Genomic DNA, 15,416 nt, shown 5'->3' with positions numbered 1-15,416 from the left:
TCACCGTCTCTCTCTCACCAGCTGCGGCCCACTCAGGCGCGGAAATAATCAATTATTGCTTCTATGGGTGAACACTTTTTTTCCTGAGCATTACTAGATATTCCAATGTCAACAATAAAACAGTGAAGTGCTTCTTTCTAATTTTTCAGTAGCAATAAAAATAAACAGGTCTTTGACATATATCAGACATAAAAAACAACTCCTTTACTAATATACTGCTGCTTTAAGAAACCATATCTTAGCTTTTCCCCATCCAGAGTGCCTGCTGGCAAATCAGCAGCATGTCGGAAAGGGCTGAAGAACATGAAGATACATATGTGTGAATTCCATGAAGTCTGTCGCTCCCTCTATGTTATATATTTTTGGCCAGTAAAACAATGTGAGTACTTGGCTCCAAAACCCCATGTTGTGCATCTCACCCCAGTAGCAATTACAGGAAGAGTCCAGCTGTAAAAACCTGATGGAGACGCTGTGCAGATTCAAAGACTCAAAAGCGCAATTCATTAGAAGTGCTTCACTTGCTTTCTGAAGCAATTTCGAAGCTGGTGTACACAGAGATGGGGGTGCAAGGTCACCCCTAGGCTCGCCTTTTCACCACTCTGCAGAGGACAAGCTACCAGAAAGTAACCCAGAGACTCAAGAAATACCACAGATAGTATTTTAAAGCTTTCCTGAACACAATCTAGGATGCTGCTGAGGAGAAAGAAGGAAGCATTCAGCATAAAACCCCTTGTGGTTTCTCTACGTTTAAGAATGAACAGAAAAACAAGTCCCCTCACACCAACTGCTAGTGACAAAGTCATGGGAAAGCTTTACTCTTCCTTGAGCCTTTCTGAATGAACTACAAGACTCAACCAGCAGCAGCTGATATTTTGTACTCAGTGATAAGTCAGCCTCCTGTACATTCAGATATATGCTTTATTACAAATAAATTCCACTGTATGTTGTTTGAATAGCTACTGCAGTGTTAAATTGAAGCTTCAAGAAATGCATACAAAATAATATTTAAGAGACCATTTCATGTAAAGTCTGCAAGTTATGGGAATAATGGGATAAGTTTACTGCTGATTAATGCAAAACAGAGTATCTTTCAACACAAAGATGAGTTGGATTGATGGCAAAATTTACAGCAACTGACTTCCTTTTAATTTGCAAGTATTCTGCGATTACAGTATTTCCAAATTGAGGACTTTGTTTTGTTTGGTTTTTTTAATGATAACAAAGCATCCTGTTACATAAACAAAACTGTTCTTTGACATTGCATCTTGCTACTAACTGTTATGGGATTTATCTTCAAGAGAAGAATAGCAAAAAGAGGCAAATTAATTATGTTTTCTGTAACTGTAGCAGGGATACTGGTGTAAACACACAGAATTCCCATGGAGAGAATATTTTTAGTCTTTTGTAATAAATGATCAGCAACTTAGCAGGCAGAAACATCCTTACTTTTTTCTTTCCCCTCCCTCCCTGGCTCAGAGACCATCTCTCGTACCTATGAATTCTAACGATTAAAATAATGCTACCAATTACTTTGCTGCATTCCAGGATGCATAGTCAAGTATGTAATGCAATAAACTATGCCTGAATGGTCTGTTTACCCCAAAGCAAGTTACAAGGAAAACTCTTTCGCCTTAAAGGACTTGTCTCTTTGGAGCATACAGGCTGGCAAAAAGCCAAGGGAAGCTGGTGCTTAAGCAACCAAGACTGAGCAGTGCCTGTGTGCACTGCAATCTCAGCCAACCGCAGTAAATGTTATTGGAGTTTTTGTGCTGTAAAATTGCTGCTTTCATGCCCACTGCATCTGACAATAGGAATCCTTGGCTTGCATGAGAAAGGAAGGCTGATGTGCCTTCTAGTTAGATCTCTGCATCCTTAAAAAGCAGGGTTACTACTCCTGTGTACTCCTAATGGGTTAGTGACAAATAAATTCATGTCAGTGCTATGTCAGACACAGAAAGATACTAAATGGAGAAATTCTTTGTATATGAGAGAGAAGAGCAGAAGACTCATGCTTTAAGCACAGTCCTTAGGCTATTAAAACTATTGATAATATTTAAAAAGATAAAGCATGTTAAAGGTGACAAATGTTTAGCCTTTCACTTTTCAAAGCAACTTTTGAGATAATGGTTTTCACAATCATCAATGCACACTATTTTTTTTGTTTAGTGACACAAGCACAAAATCCTTACCATTCCTCCTATGAAAGACTGCAACAAGCATCTGCCAGCTGAATTTCATAAGAGTCCTGTTCACTTTCAGCAAGCAGCATGTTTAAAGCACAGAAACATGATCCTCCAACTTACAGCTACTAAGAACAGAGTTCAACTGGAAACCAAAAGGCGATGAGAAGACAAATCAGAATTTTAAAAAATTCTGTCAAATGATCCGGGTTTTTTGCTGCAGGAACTTTTTAACACAATAGAATAAAACGTATATTGCAGTTGCATCACAATTACCAGATTTCTGTATTTACCTCCACTAGCAACTTCCATTTAATCCAACAGCAATTCCACAAAAGCACAGAATCAGGCTGTAGCAATCATTGGAACTATAGAATGAACTAGATACAAAAAAAAAACAAAAACAAGATTTTATTAAAAACTCACAATCTTCAACTCATTCTATGTTTCTGGAAGAACTTTTGTATTCACAAATCCATCAAGGATTAGTGAGCATTAGAGCTCATAAGAAAGGGTTGTAAAACTGTAAATTCAGACTGTTGCCACCATATGATGAACACATGGGAACATGTGTAAGATCTTGAGTCCTCCCTTTCTCAAAATGGCTTTTAAAAAACGATTTTGCATTGCAGTATAGAGTTAAAAATACTAGACCTTTCCCCAAAATAAAAAAATGAAAAATCAAAATTAAAAAGAGCTTAATGTGATGATGTGACACACTTGCATCTGCTCCTGCTGTTATACAAGTTATTTGCTGTGCACTCATGTAATATTTGTTCTTCTGGAAGAAAGCATGAACAGTACCTGGGTGAAGTCCTCAGATTTGTAATTTATAATGGAAAATAAACCCCCTGTATGTAACTGTTTCCTTGTCCTCTTACCTTCTGTATTACAGATTAATTTCTACAATAAACTTCTTCTAGCCTACTCTCTGCACAAGAGCAGTACATCCTTGCTCCTGATTGCAACTTCAGGATTCTTCCATTAAACTGTGACAATTTAAATTCAAGCTCCTTATCTTGCAATTAGGAAATGTCTGCTCTGTAATCAAGCAGTCAAAGGAAACGATGTGTGTGCAAGCACTGGCAAGAGGGAAGGATGCATTTTTGACTCTTATGTTCATCCATCGCACCAGGTACACGTTAGTTCACTTAAGTGAGCTGACATTTGGGTGCAGCGTGCTTCCTTCAGTAAAACTGCTTTTATGTCTCACTGTATTTCAGAATGAATTTATCTTATCTTCACAGATTTTCTTAAACTGCCTGATTTTTTGTAATATGATTTTTGATGGGGAAGGAGGAGTGGAGAAAATGTCTCCATATCAGATCATATCCGCACTACGATGCACAGTTGGCAGGTTGTCCCATCTGGCATGCATTCGAGTATAAGATGGATAATTTGTCACTCTGAATCCTTTGATTTGTGAAAAGGCCAAAATCATCTCTGCAAAGATATTTTGCGGCTAATGATACAGGAGGTGTGGGGGAGACTGTTCTTTGAAGGCTACGAAGGCCACAATCTGAGGAGAAATAATTGGGTCTTGGCTCTTCTATTAATTAACATAGTAAGAGATTGAAAACTACAAAAATCTCTTAGGAGCAAAACATGACTTACAACAATCAGATATGAGAAGTAATTGCCCACCACTTTGCAAAATTTGATTTTGGAGGGGTGAGGGTGAGACTGGGGAACTGTAATTTGCTCTTGGCAAACCGACTGAATGCTTAATTAAACAGAACAAATGTACATTTTTGTACATTAAGGGAACAATGTTGACAGAATTTTGGCTTAAAAACCAATGAAAGGATAAAAAGATGGATTCATGAAATTGAAATCAAATATCAAAAAGAGATAAAAAATAAACTGGCTAGCATTCAAGACACAATTTTCAAGTTTTTAAGGCAACTACATTTGCCCCAAGCAAGAGGAACAGATAAATCTGTTGATCTGTAGTTCCTGAAAGACATTTGCCTTCCTGCAATGTCTGACTTTGGACCATAAGAGATTTACGTGCTTCTGTAGCTACCAAGGAAGGCTGCAAGCACTGCTACACACTGGCTGAAACAAAACTGTCTCTGGCCTGAGAAAAAAAGTCAGCATGTATTTTTATAACATGAACTTATTCTGTATTTACAGAAAGCTTGTCAAGTAATTCTATTCAGCATCGCGGGCATTGAGAATTTATGGGTATCAAACATTTTTGCTTACAAAATATTTACATGAATATATACATGCCCAGAAGACATTGGCAGTTTTCACTGAGAACTGGGAATCTTATTTTGTAATTTTGCAGGATGTAAAATGGTCTAGCACGTGGGAAGGGAAAGTGGCTGTTTTGCAAATGATTTATTGTAGAAGGTCTGGACAATTTCAGAGTGAGGTCTGGGCTACAGGACAAATCATTTTCTGTTCCATTTAAACAGGCAATGCATTTCAACATGCAGGCTGCCAACCTAACAGGCATAGCCATAGCTTAGTAAGAAAATCTCTGTCATAAAGTACAAGCTCACATATACCTGATCTGAAATACACACAAGTACTACTAGAAAAGCTCCAGGAGGTTATCTCAGTCCACCTTCTCCTAATTGAATGTAGATTTGTTCTCAGCAGTATGAGTTATATTTTTGTTTGTTTTAATATCATGTTACAAAGTGACAGAGCTTCTGTCACTTCCTTGGGACAGACTGATATCTTAATGTAGTTCACTGTTAAACAGTTTTTCCTAACCATGTGCCTAATCTTTCCTTTCCTTATTTTCATCCTGTTACTTTTAATTGCATCCCCACACCACATGCAACATGTTCCATTCTATCTTTGGTTATTAGCTTCTCTTTGCCAGCAATTAATTACTGCTTAGGCCACATATTAAGCCACAGCTAAATCTCCTACCTATTCCCCTATAGTAATACCTCTAACCTCATAATTGTTTTCATGCACATATATCTGAACAGCAAAATAAAGAGCAATAAGAGAACTTGATAGGAACTTTCAGCCAGATGTCTGAATTCTAAACTTATATTCCATTGATGCTATGCCTAGGAATCCCTCTTTGCTGATATATTTATATACCCAGCTCAACCAGTACTCCTGAGTCAGACCATGCTGCAGATTAGTGCCTAATTAAAATTCTCTATGACCATTTCTCCTTAGATTTTTCCTGAATACACTGCACTTCAGACCAGCTTGTATTTTTCAGTTCTAATTTCGCTTTATTAGTTTCTGGCTATACAATTAATGATCTTTCCTTGCCCTCTTCTATTAACATTTTGTCTCTAGTTGGCACTCAGAACACTTGCTATTTCGTATCATTGGGAAATCTTTAGTGCCATTTTTACTCCATCATCCATATAACTAATAAGGATGTTAAATAAAATCGAGATTATAGGATATCCTCACAATGTTCTTCAATACAACTTCTCCTGGTCTGAACTATTAATCCTAATTTATTATCAGGGAGTATTTCAAACCAAACAGGTCTGAGTTAATTTTTCCAGTAACTTGTCTTAGGGCCAGTGTCAGACCTGAGGACAAATTGTGTGTACTGGTACAACAATGACAAAATTTAATTTATCATGAATTATGAGATAAGAGATAAAAATCTCATTAAACAATGTGTAAGACAACCATGAAAATAAGGCATGCGGATACCATCAGAGATTCCATATGACTGACAGTTCTGAGAATGATGAAAAGGAAAAGAAGTAAATATATGTACTCCACTGAAAAAAACCTAAAGAGCTTTAAAGCATTTAATCTCATGACCTCAATTTTGTTTCCTTGTGTCCTAGAACACCCCCCCCCACCCCCTTCCCTCTCCTTTTGTTCCCCAATAACCTGAACCACTAAAATGCAGTTCATTAGAGCATGGTTCTGGTAACACCAATGTTGTGGGTTCAATCCTTGTGTGGGGCCATCCACTTAAAAGCTGGGCTTGATGATCCTTGTGGGTCTCCTCCTACTAAGAATATTCTAGGAAATGAAAAGAACTCCTCCTTCTGTGAAATCACATGGCTGGTGACAGCCTGGCTGCCAGGTTCTAGCTCACCAGTACATGCAATTTCCTTTGTGAAGTAACTGTGGCAAAGCAGAGATGGAATAAGGACTGGGAAGTGTTTAGTAGGCACTAAAGCAGGACTACCAAAAAGCCACACAAGGTACTTCCACATTGGCTAAGACTCGATTTGACATGGGCCTCTTCAATATTCACAGGTTATTTCCAACATTCTCACAAGCCAGCTGGGTATGAAGGGAAAAATCCCATTTTCCTCTTCCCACCCTGACAGGAGCTGCAAGGGAAGACAAGATGCCTTAGAAGTCACAGGCATCTTCCACTAACTTATAGCACAAATCCCTGTGCACACTTCCAATCACACTTCCATTTCATTTTGCTCTTGATGAAAGAAGAAGGTGGAAGTGAGGCAGATTGTTTAGTTATGCTGCTTATACACGAATTGTGGTATCTATGCAGAAAACAGGAGATGGAGGGAAAATCTGAAGAGTAAAAAACCCCTAACAAACACCTAATAAAAGTCACATCTATGCTCTGTATTTGTGTTATATCTGGTCTTTACTAGTGCCAGCCTTGAGCACTGGGCACCTATTCCCTCAGGTACCTGTAACAAAAGGAAAAGGTTCTGATGTTGGCTTCTTGACATTGTGGGGTAATAAAAACAATAATTTCTGTACAGCAGATACTTTTGTATAAGCTCTTCCTTCAAGTTCTAATGCATCATCACAAAATAAAGTCCTCAATTTATAGGAGAATTATGCCACAGCACATTTGGGGTCTGTAGAGTGACATGTCCTACAATGAGACCTCTGAATGCAGAGTGTTCAAATACCTTTTCCTTCAACCAGCTTCATTACATTATTTTTTCTCTTTCACAAGTTTGAATTCAGAGTTGTGCTCTAGATTTCCAAATTTGTAGGAAGGCATAGCCATTTTAAACTGAAAAGCCCATCAATCTGCAATTCCCATGTGGCTGGAGTAAAATCTTTTTTATTTTACATTACCTGGCGGATCCTTGATCAAGGACAACTGAAAACCAATTTATGTTATACTGAATTTCTTTGAGATCTTCCCACCACACAAACTATCATCACAAAGTGTTATTAAGAAACACGAGAATCTTGATGTTCAAATGCACTATACAATTGCTGCTGTGAAATACATACTTCTCTATTTTGCATTTTCTGCTTCTCCCACAATATTTCCAATTTAGGGGTAAAAATTCTCAAATCTGAGTTTCTAATTCAGATTCTTCAATTTCATTGTCAGTAGTAAGCATTAAATATTAACTATATCTTGTCTTCATACTCTCTGCTTAAACTAAGAATTTAGCACTTTGTTTTTTATTGTATTAAACTCTCTGTTAAAAGATGAGCTGCTACTAATTTCAATAAATTCCGCTCCAAATTCTGACTTATCTGTAACTTTTCACGGAAAAAGATTAAGAAACTTATCAAGATGCCTAAATACAGATACTACATGACTTCTATTTAATAAGCAGACTTAGTGACATAAGGAAGCCCTCCAACTCAATCACATTTAAGAATCCTTTTCTCTCAGCTTCCAGTTCACTCTACTCTCCCTCTCACCTTAACAACTGTTTCATTTCCCTGCATATGTATTCAGATGTCCCTGTTCATTATAAACCATTTTGCTGCTCTTTCTAAAAACAATAAATGTAATAAATAAATTGTTCTGATAGCAGTGGGCAGTCGGACTGACTGCTGGAACAGTTCATATACTGAGCTGCATGCTGAAGAAGAGGAACAAGTAGAATTAGAGATGCTGTCTAAAACAAGAGTTGTCTGGTAGTCCTAAAATTTATCTCCTCCTGAATTTCACTACTTACTGACACACTGTTCTTAGAGAAATTAAATGATTCCTATTAAACTGTCCACAACAGTCCTCACTTGATCTGAATTTTTAAAGCTACTAGTATTATCTCCATGAGACCTTAGCTTCTATGGTGAGCATCTGATAACTCATTGTACTAATTCTTTTTGCTCTTTTAGCTAATTCCAGAAAAGGATGCTAATTCCCATTGGTTAACAAAACAAGCTAATCAAACCCAGCATCATAGAGTAATATAGTTCTACACACACATTCAGATACTCTAAATTTTAAGTGAGCCAATCAAATAAAATACATTGATCAAATGAACTCATTCTAAAGGAAAACAATCAAATGTTTGAACAGACTAAGATGATGCTAATGCAACTTACTATTCAAATAAAGTCAATATAACTGAAAGCAGTTCAATAATATAATTGTTTTAAGTCAGCACCTTTTTTATCCCTAAATGCTTCAGCAGTGATCCCCCATCCTCTGCCAACATAAACACTGGACAAAGTCATCTGGAATGTGGCACTGGACTTACTTTAAACCCATTAAGATTAGATAGCATTGAAAGCTTATATGAAGATGCAAAAGAAAAGACAACTAGTGAAAAAAACCCCTTCTTTCTGTGAAAGTGCTACACATGCTTCATTACTGACCATTTTAGCTAAAGAAAATGCAATAATCAAATAATAGCATTCTAAAGGCCACAGTTAAATGATATTGACTAGATAGCATAGAACTGGAGAGATCCACATACTACAGTGCAATATTACACAACCATGCATATTGCCGAGTAGAAGAAAGTTGTAGCTCATTTAGTATATTCTGCTTTTCCCTGTTTTACAATGAACACACTTCCCCCCCACCAACAGGCCATCAGCATATCTTATGAGAAACCAACCATAAGCAAATCGGGTAGATAATCCAAGCAATATTCATTTATGTGCTGAGTGAAAGGTATCTTTCTTCCAGTAACACAGTAAACAGTAACAGTAAAGCCTCATTCTGCAGGTGGCTGTAGAAATGGAAGTCCACTGCCTGAACACCTATGATCTTCTTACCCAGCAGAAAAGCAACAAGCCTGACTTAAATTATGGCAGTCCCTATACATACAGTCTCCGTGGTTAGCAAGCTGAAGCACTTCTGAAAACAAGTCTAATCTTGTGGAGAGAAAGATCACTTGACAGCAGGAACTGCAAACAGTTCTACCACACATATACACTGAAGGGGTGAATATCAGACATCTGCAGGTAGAGGAGAACAGTGGGAAGAGAGAGGGAAAAGGAAAAAGAACACATAATTGCAGAGTGCACTGGGTTTCCTCCTGCTTAGCAAAAGTCTTACAAAGAACAACTGTCTCAACAAATACCACGGTGCTAACTCCGGTCCTACTTGTCAACAAAACCCCTCTGATGTTGCTCTGCTAAAAGGCTGAGACTTGACAGAGGATCAGATGAAATTAATTTAGCTTGTCTGGGATGGAACAGGTTAAGGAACATTGCTGAAGGTTGGTAAACTCACGGGCAAGCAACTGTTCAAAATTTCAGAAGCAGCAAAAGGACCAAAATCTAGAGGAATGATGAACACTTACTAGCTTCCTAAGAGATGCCAGCAAATCATCAATTATTCAAAATTTTTAGCAGTTTTGTCTTGCTATTGCATTTTTCATTTATAAAAGAAGGGTTGGAGGGTATAGTAATCTAAATATATTGACTTATTGAACTAAATCAGGCTACCTTTTGGATAATGCATATATTTTCTAACAGATTTCATATTCCTAGAGATAAAAGAAAGCATAGCATACCCTGATTATGACAATGCATGACCATTTTTTTGAGTTCTTCACAGATTAAATATTGAGCAAGTTGAACATGCAAAGACAAAGTTATCATCAATTTTAAAGAACTTAATCCAAATGTGTCAAATTCACATACACGAGTGCTCTCAGCAGACTGGCCTTTTAGACATAACACCGAAACTCCACTCAAAGCTAAGAAGAGAAGCTCAAATTTAGTGCCATGCTTGGCAAAATCATTCTGTCCAATCAGCTGATGTGCAATCTGCAGAAAAATATTTCTCCATGCCCCCTCTAGTGGTTCATCTGTAGGTGAGATTTTAACAATCAAAACACAGGAATGGTTCTTAGAATTTGAAGTGGCTTGTTCCAAGCTTTGCTGATCTACCTGAGAAGGGCTGTGAAATAAAAAAAATATTCTTCCAGAGTGCCTACGCCTATACCAAGAAAATCTGTTCACTCATGCAACAGAAATGGAAACCTGTGGCTAATGTATTTTTTCATATCAAAAGGAAAAAAATAAAAAATAAAGAAAAGGAAAAAAAAAAAGAAAAAAAGAAAAAAAGAAAAACAGAAGAAAGAAGAAAGAAGAAAAAGAAAAAAAAAGAAAAAAGAAGATGAAGGAAAAAGAAAAAAAGTGGTTTCTTTGGGCACAATGTTTAAGCAGGCATTGGTGTTTAAAGCATGTCGCTCCTTTTGCTTACTTATACTGGTTGGAAGGAAGAGAAATGTGGAAACATACATCTCAGAAGCCACCACTGCCTCATGTCACCTCTTCAGAGCTCTCTTTAGAGCTTTTTTCCACAGTTTTGAGTAAAAAAGTACTATCCAGTAAAAAAAATCCTGCTCTCCTTCCCTTAGGAAATGAAAGGAATGGCTGGAACCTGCTGAACTTGATGAGGTAGTAAAAGACAACTTTTACATTATTCTGAAGCTAAATATCATGACAGTTTAACCAACTTCAGTCTACCCTTTAAAATGTACAACTAAAGGTTAGTCACTTGCTAAAAACTACATTACATCATAAATCATTAATAGCTACTGCTTCACATAAGCATTGCCTGTTAAACAACTTCGACAAGATTTTCTATATTAGCTCTTATTTTCTACTCTTGCTCATCTTACAGTAAAATAGGACAATTTGTGGCATTTAAGGAAAAACCAGTTTAAAATACAGAGTCATTCTGATATATTTAAGTTTTGTTAGACAATTTCTTAAGAAGATGGAAAATAAAAGGGTATTTAAACTATGGACAAAGTGTCCTCTTCTTACCATGACCTGGGACAGATACTGGATTACCACTGGTCTGCACTAGATATGAGCCGGCAGTATAGTCCTCATCTGTATCAGAGTCCTGAACTGGCTGGCTGGCATTATTACTTAATAACCACCTCTGGTTGTCATGGAGATTGGGTGATGGAGGAGGGGAGTGTAAATGTTCAGTAACTGATGGACTAGATGAGGAGGATGGCATGGGAGGACCTATAAAAAAATAAAAAGCATTTAAAATATGGGTCAAAATACCATATGAAAAACAAATAATTAATTTCTTGTATCAGCAAAAGGTGAATATTCTACTTCAAACAAGAAAAAAAGATGGACGAAGAAAATATGACAACTGCCTGAAATAAACTGGTTTAAGTGTTTTAGAAACCATAACAAAATGCCATGACTTGATATTTCAATGAACAGTGTTTATCCTACAGAATTGCTTCTTTCAGTTGGACACTCCTGTCTAAAATCTACTAGTGAAATAGAGTAATACAAATAAAGCAGGCACAGAGACAGAGAAACAGGACCAGTTTTCCAAGCTCACACATACAGGGAAACTTACTGCTGTAAATTTTTACCACAGGAGTTACTCTGACAGAACTTTTAGTTACCAGCAGTGTTTCTCAGACATATATGCTATTTAAAACCGGTCAAAATGTTTCACCTGTCAAACTTGTGTCCATGTGCACAAGTTGTCTTAAAAAATGCATACACAATGACTACATCCCATTCCTGCATCTTGAAAATATCTTAGTCATCATGGAGGACGACAGATTTAAATAAAGCCTTAGGATATCATTACAATGCATTTAGTCCTTTAATGAAACAATAATTAGACCAGAATGCAAGAGACAAAGAATTACCTAATCCACCCAGTGAATACAAAGATTCTTTATAGTCTTTAGTGAGCACAGATCTTACTCAGAGTAAGATTGCTGGACTACTTTAGAAATAAGTGTTGTTGCCTGTAGGTGGGGAATGTGCCAGAAAATGAAGCTTTATTACATAATTTATGATAAAACCAAAATTAGATTAATCTGCATGGTTACAATTCACAACTATAAATCTAAATTTAAATTAGAGGAAAAGGGGCTTTTTTCATCATATAATGATTTGGTTTTATGGCACTTAGTAGTATAGTTATGCTGCAGAAGTGCTGTGCTTCTCAATGTTAATAAATCATACTGGCACCAGCAGCCTGAATTACTTTCCCTCCACCTCCCTTGTACACTGCTAGAATCGCGCTAATTATTATTTTTTTTCTTTCACATTCAGTTTATACCATCATATAGTATCTTAAACATGTCTAATATATGTTAAGTCCTTACCAATTGGCTTCCTTGAGAAGAAACCTATGACAGCCTCACCACAAACTATTTACTTAATACTTCCACATATAATTCAGCCCTTCTTGTAGTGAACAGCACATATCATTATAATTTAAGACGGAGGCTTGGTCCTGGAAGGAAAGTGAGCACTTGCTATTAGTCAAGTAACTCCTGTGTAAAATCCAAGGTTTACAATAAGGGAAATAAAAAGTATGGAGAAATGACATTGTACAGAGCTCAACTTGTGAATTTAGAAGTAGAGAATGGGCATATTTTGTAGTTCGAGATAAAATGCCAACAGGTTTTCTTGCTACACCTTGACTTTTTACATTGCTTGCTTTGGTAACCTGAATTTGTGGTTATTTCTTGATGGAATATTTAATGCATTATTTATGATATACTTAAACTGATTTAAGTAGTAGTTATATTTCATTTTTTGAATAGTTCCAGTAATAAAAGTAGGGGGTTTTGTAATATTTATTTTTTATCTTGGAATAAACCTCCTTTACTTGCTTTGGACCTCTCTTAGAGGAGAGCTACAGTAATATGTCCCAGATGTATATGTACTGTTTGAAGCAAGTCAACATTTCAGTAGTATCCTTGGACTTGTATATAACACTTCTCAATATGCTTCCTTTCTCCTTCTCAATTTACACTCATTACCTTTCAGGCATAACAGAGCCCTGATTGCACAAAGCATAATCAAATACAAAATATCATGCTGCCTGAAAATGTGTCGTGTCCAAGGTTCCTTAATTGTTTTGTAAACTTCCTCATTTATTCAAATCTATTAATTGTCTCAGTGTGACATGGCTAGCTGACTGCACTGATGAGTAGCCATCCAGAGCATTCACCACTTGGGTGCCCTGGTTTACTGAATTTCTCAGTTCAGAACACACCACGCGTCAGGTGTGGGGTGGAAGTGCAAGGTTATTGGTAAAGCTGCCACCACTACACTCAGCAGGGACACATCTCTGCCACTGCAAAAATCAGTTGATTAGGGCTGTGAGACCACCAGGAAGTTATGCAACTTTTTATAAATAAACCCAATTCCAGCAGGCAGGTCTTACAATTGTTGAATCATTTAGGTTGGAAAAGAATTTTAAGATCATTGAGTCCAACCTTAAACTCAGCATTGCCATGTCCACCACTAAACCATGTCCCTAAATGCCACCTCTACATGTCTGTAAAACACCTCCAGGAATAGAGACTCAACCACTTCCCTGGGCAGCCTGTTCCAAGTTGTGATCGCCCTTTCAGGAAAGAATTTTTTCCTAGTATTCAAGCTAAACTTTCCTGACACACTGCTAGCTCATGTTTAGCTGGCAGTCAACCAGCATCTCCTTTTCTGCCAGACAGCTTTCTAGCCAGTCTTCTCCGAGCCTGTAGCATTGCATGGAGTTGTGACCCAAGTGCAAGATCCAGAACTTGGCTTTGTTGAACATCAGACAATTGGCCTCAGCCCATTGATCCAGCCTGTCCAGATCCCTCTGTGAAACCTTCTACCCCCCAGCAGACCAAAATTCCTGCCCAATTTGGAGTCATCTGTGAGCTGAACAAGGGCATACTTGATCTCCTCCAGATCACTGATAAAAAATGTGAACAGGACTAGCCCAGAGGAACTCTAGCCAGACTGAGACTAGCCCCAGTACTGAGCCCAGAGGAACTGTACTGAGTAGCCACCAGCTGGTTGCAATTCCATCCACCACCACCTCTCTGGGCCTGCCCATCCAGTTTTTAACCCAGCAAAGAGGACACCCAGCCACACCATGGGAAGCCAGGCTCTCCACAAGAATGTTGTGGGAGACAGTGTCAAGAACTTAAAGTCTTGGTAGACAACATCCACAGCCTTTCCCTTATCCACTAAGGGGGTCAGTTTGTCACAGGAGACTGGGTTGGTCAGGAAGAACATGCCTTTTGTAAACCCCTGCTGGCTGGGCCTGATCTCCTGTTTGTCCTGTACATGTTGCATGATGGCACTGGAGATGATCTGCTCCATGACCTTGCCCAGCACTGAGGTCAGGCTGACAGCTCTGGACTTCCCTGGAATCTCCTTCTGGCTCTCCCTGTAGGTAAGTGCCACATTATCCAACTTCCAGTCACTGGGACATTCACACTGCTGCTGGTAAATGACTGGAAGTGGCTTGCTGAGCTCTTCTGCCAGCTCCCGCAGTACCCCTGGGTTGAGCCCCATAGATTTGTGGGTGTCTAAGTTGCATAGCAGGCCATTGACTACTTCTTCTTGGATTACAGGTGTTTGTTCTGCTGCCTGTTCCTGTCTTCCAGCTCAAAGGGCTGGGGATCTTGAAGCCAACTGGTCTTACTATTAAAGACTGAGGCAAAGAAGTCATTAAATTACCTCAGATTGTTCCTCATCCTTCCTCACTGCATTTTCCTCCTTCACCCAATAAAGGATGGCTGTTCTCCCCAGCCCTCCTTTTGTTGCTTTCTTGTCACAAAGTTACATGGCCTGCAGAGAAAAGGGAGCCAGCTATACTATGAGCCAACTTTTCACAAGAACCCTTGGCCAACCAGCTGGGACACCTATTTCTGTACAACTTCATCCAGAACCAGCAGATTTTTGCAGTGAGCTCCTCTTTGATTCCAAGTGCAAACAGAGATAGCTATCTATACTGCCATTTATAGAATAAGCTACACATTAAGGAAAAAAATACTTAACACACTTCCTAGAGGAATCGTAAATGATGTGCATGTTCCTTTCCAATTATTTTTTTATATGGAATGAAAGGCATTTAAAAATATTTGGCAATATCACCTCTTGAAGTTTGTACAAACTCATTTGTAAATCATAAAAATAATTAAGTATAACAAAAGCCAATTAGATTGATTATAACACTTTTCCCCTATAGCTTAGAAGCATACAACCCTAAGAGTATTTCATTCTAAGAAAACTCAAAAAATACTACTTCTGATTTTCTCCCCATTCTGCTTTTTTTGGTATCCACCTAGCAAAACATTTGGTTCTTCTGCT

The 15,416-nt window shown here is 37.9% G+C and overlaps 1 protein-coding gene across 6 annotated transcripts in view; it reads right to left on the bottom strand.

Annotated features, from left to right (window-relative positions):
* Positions 1-15,416, bottom strand: part of TENM3 (teneurin transmembrane protein 3) — a 314,810-nt gene that overhangs the window by 160,220 nt on the left and 139,174 nt on the right. Inside the window, exon 3 of one of the 6 annotated variants that reach the window (XM_058803859.1) lies at positions 11,097-11,306. The exons of the other annotated variants lie outside the window; for them this stretch is intronic. Coding sequence (XP_058659842.1) covers positions 11,097-11,306 — 210 coding nt within the window. The remainder of the gene's footprint in view (positions 1-11,096; positions 11,307-15,416) is intronic. 6 annotated transcript variants of the gene reach the window in all.

This window comes from Ammospiza caudacuta, chromosome 4, assembly GCF_027887145.1.
Source record: "Ammospiza caudacuta isolate bAmmCau1 chromosome 4, bAmmCau1.pri, whole genome shotgun sequence".
In the NCBI taxonomy this organism is placed as follows: domain Eukaryota; kingdom Metazoa; phylum Chordata; class Aves; order Passeriformes; family Passerellidae; genus Ammospiza; species Ammospiza caudacuta.
This window is presented reverse-complemented; position numbering and strand designations above follow the sequence as displayed.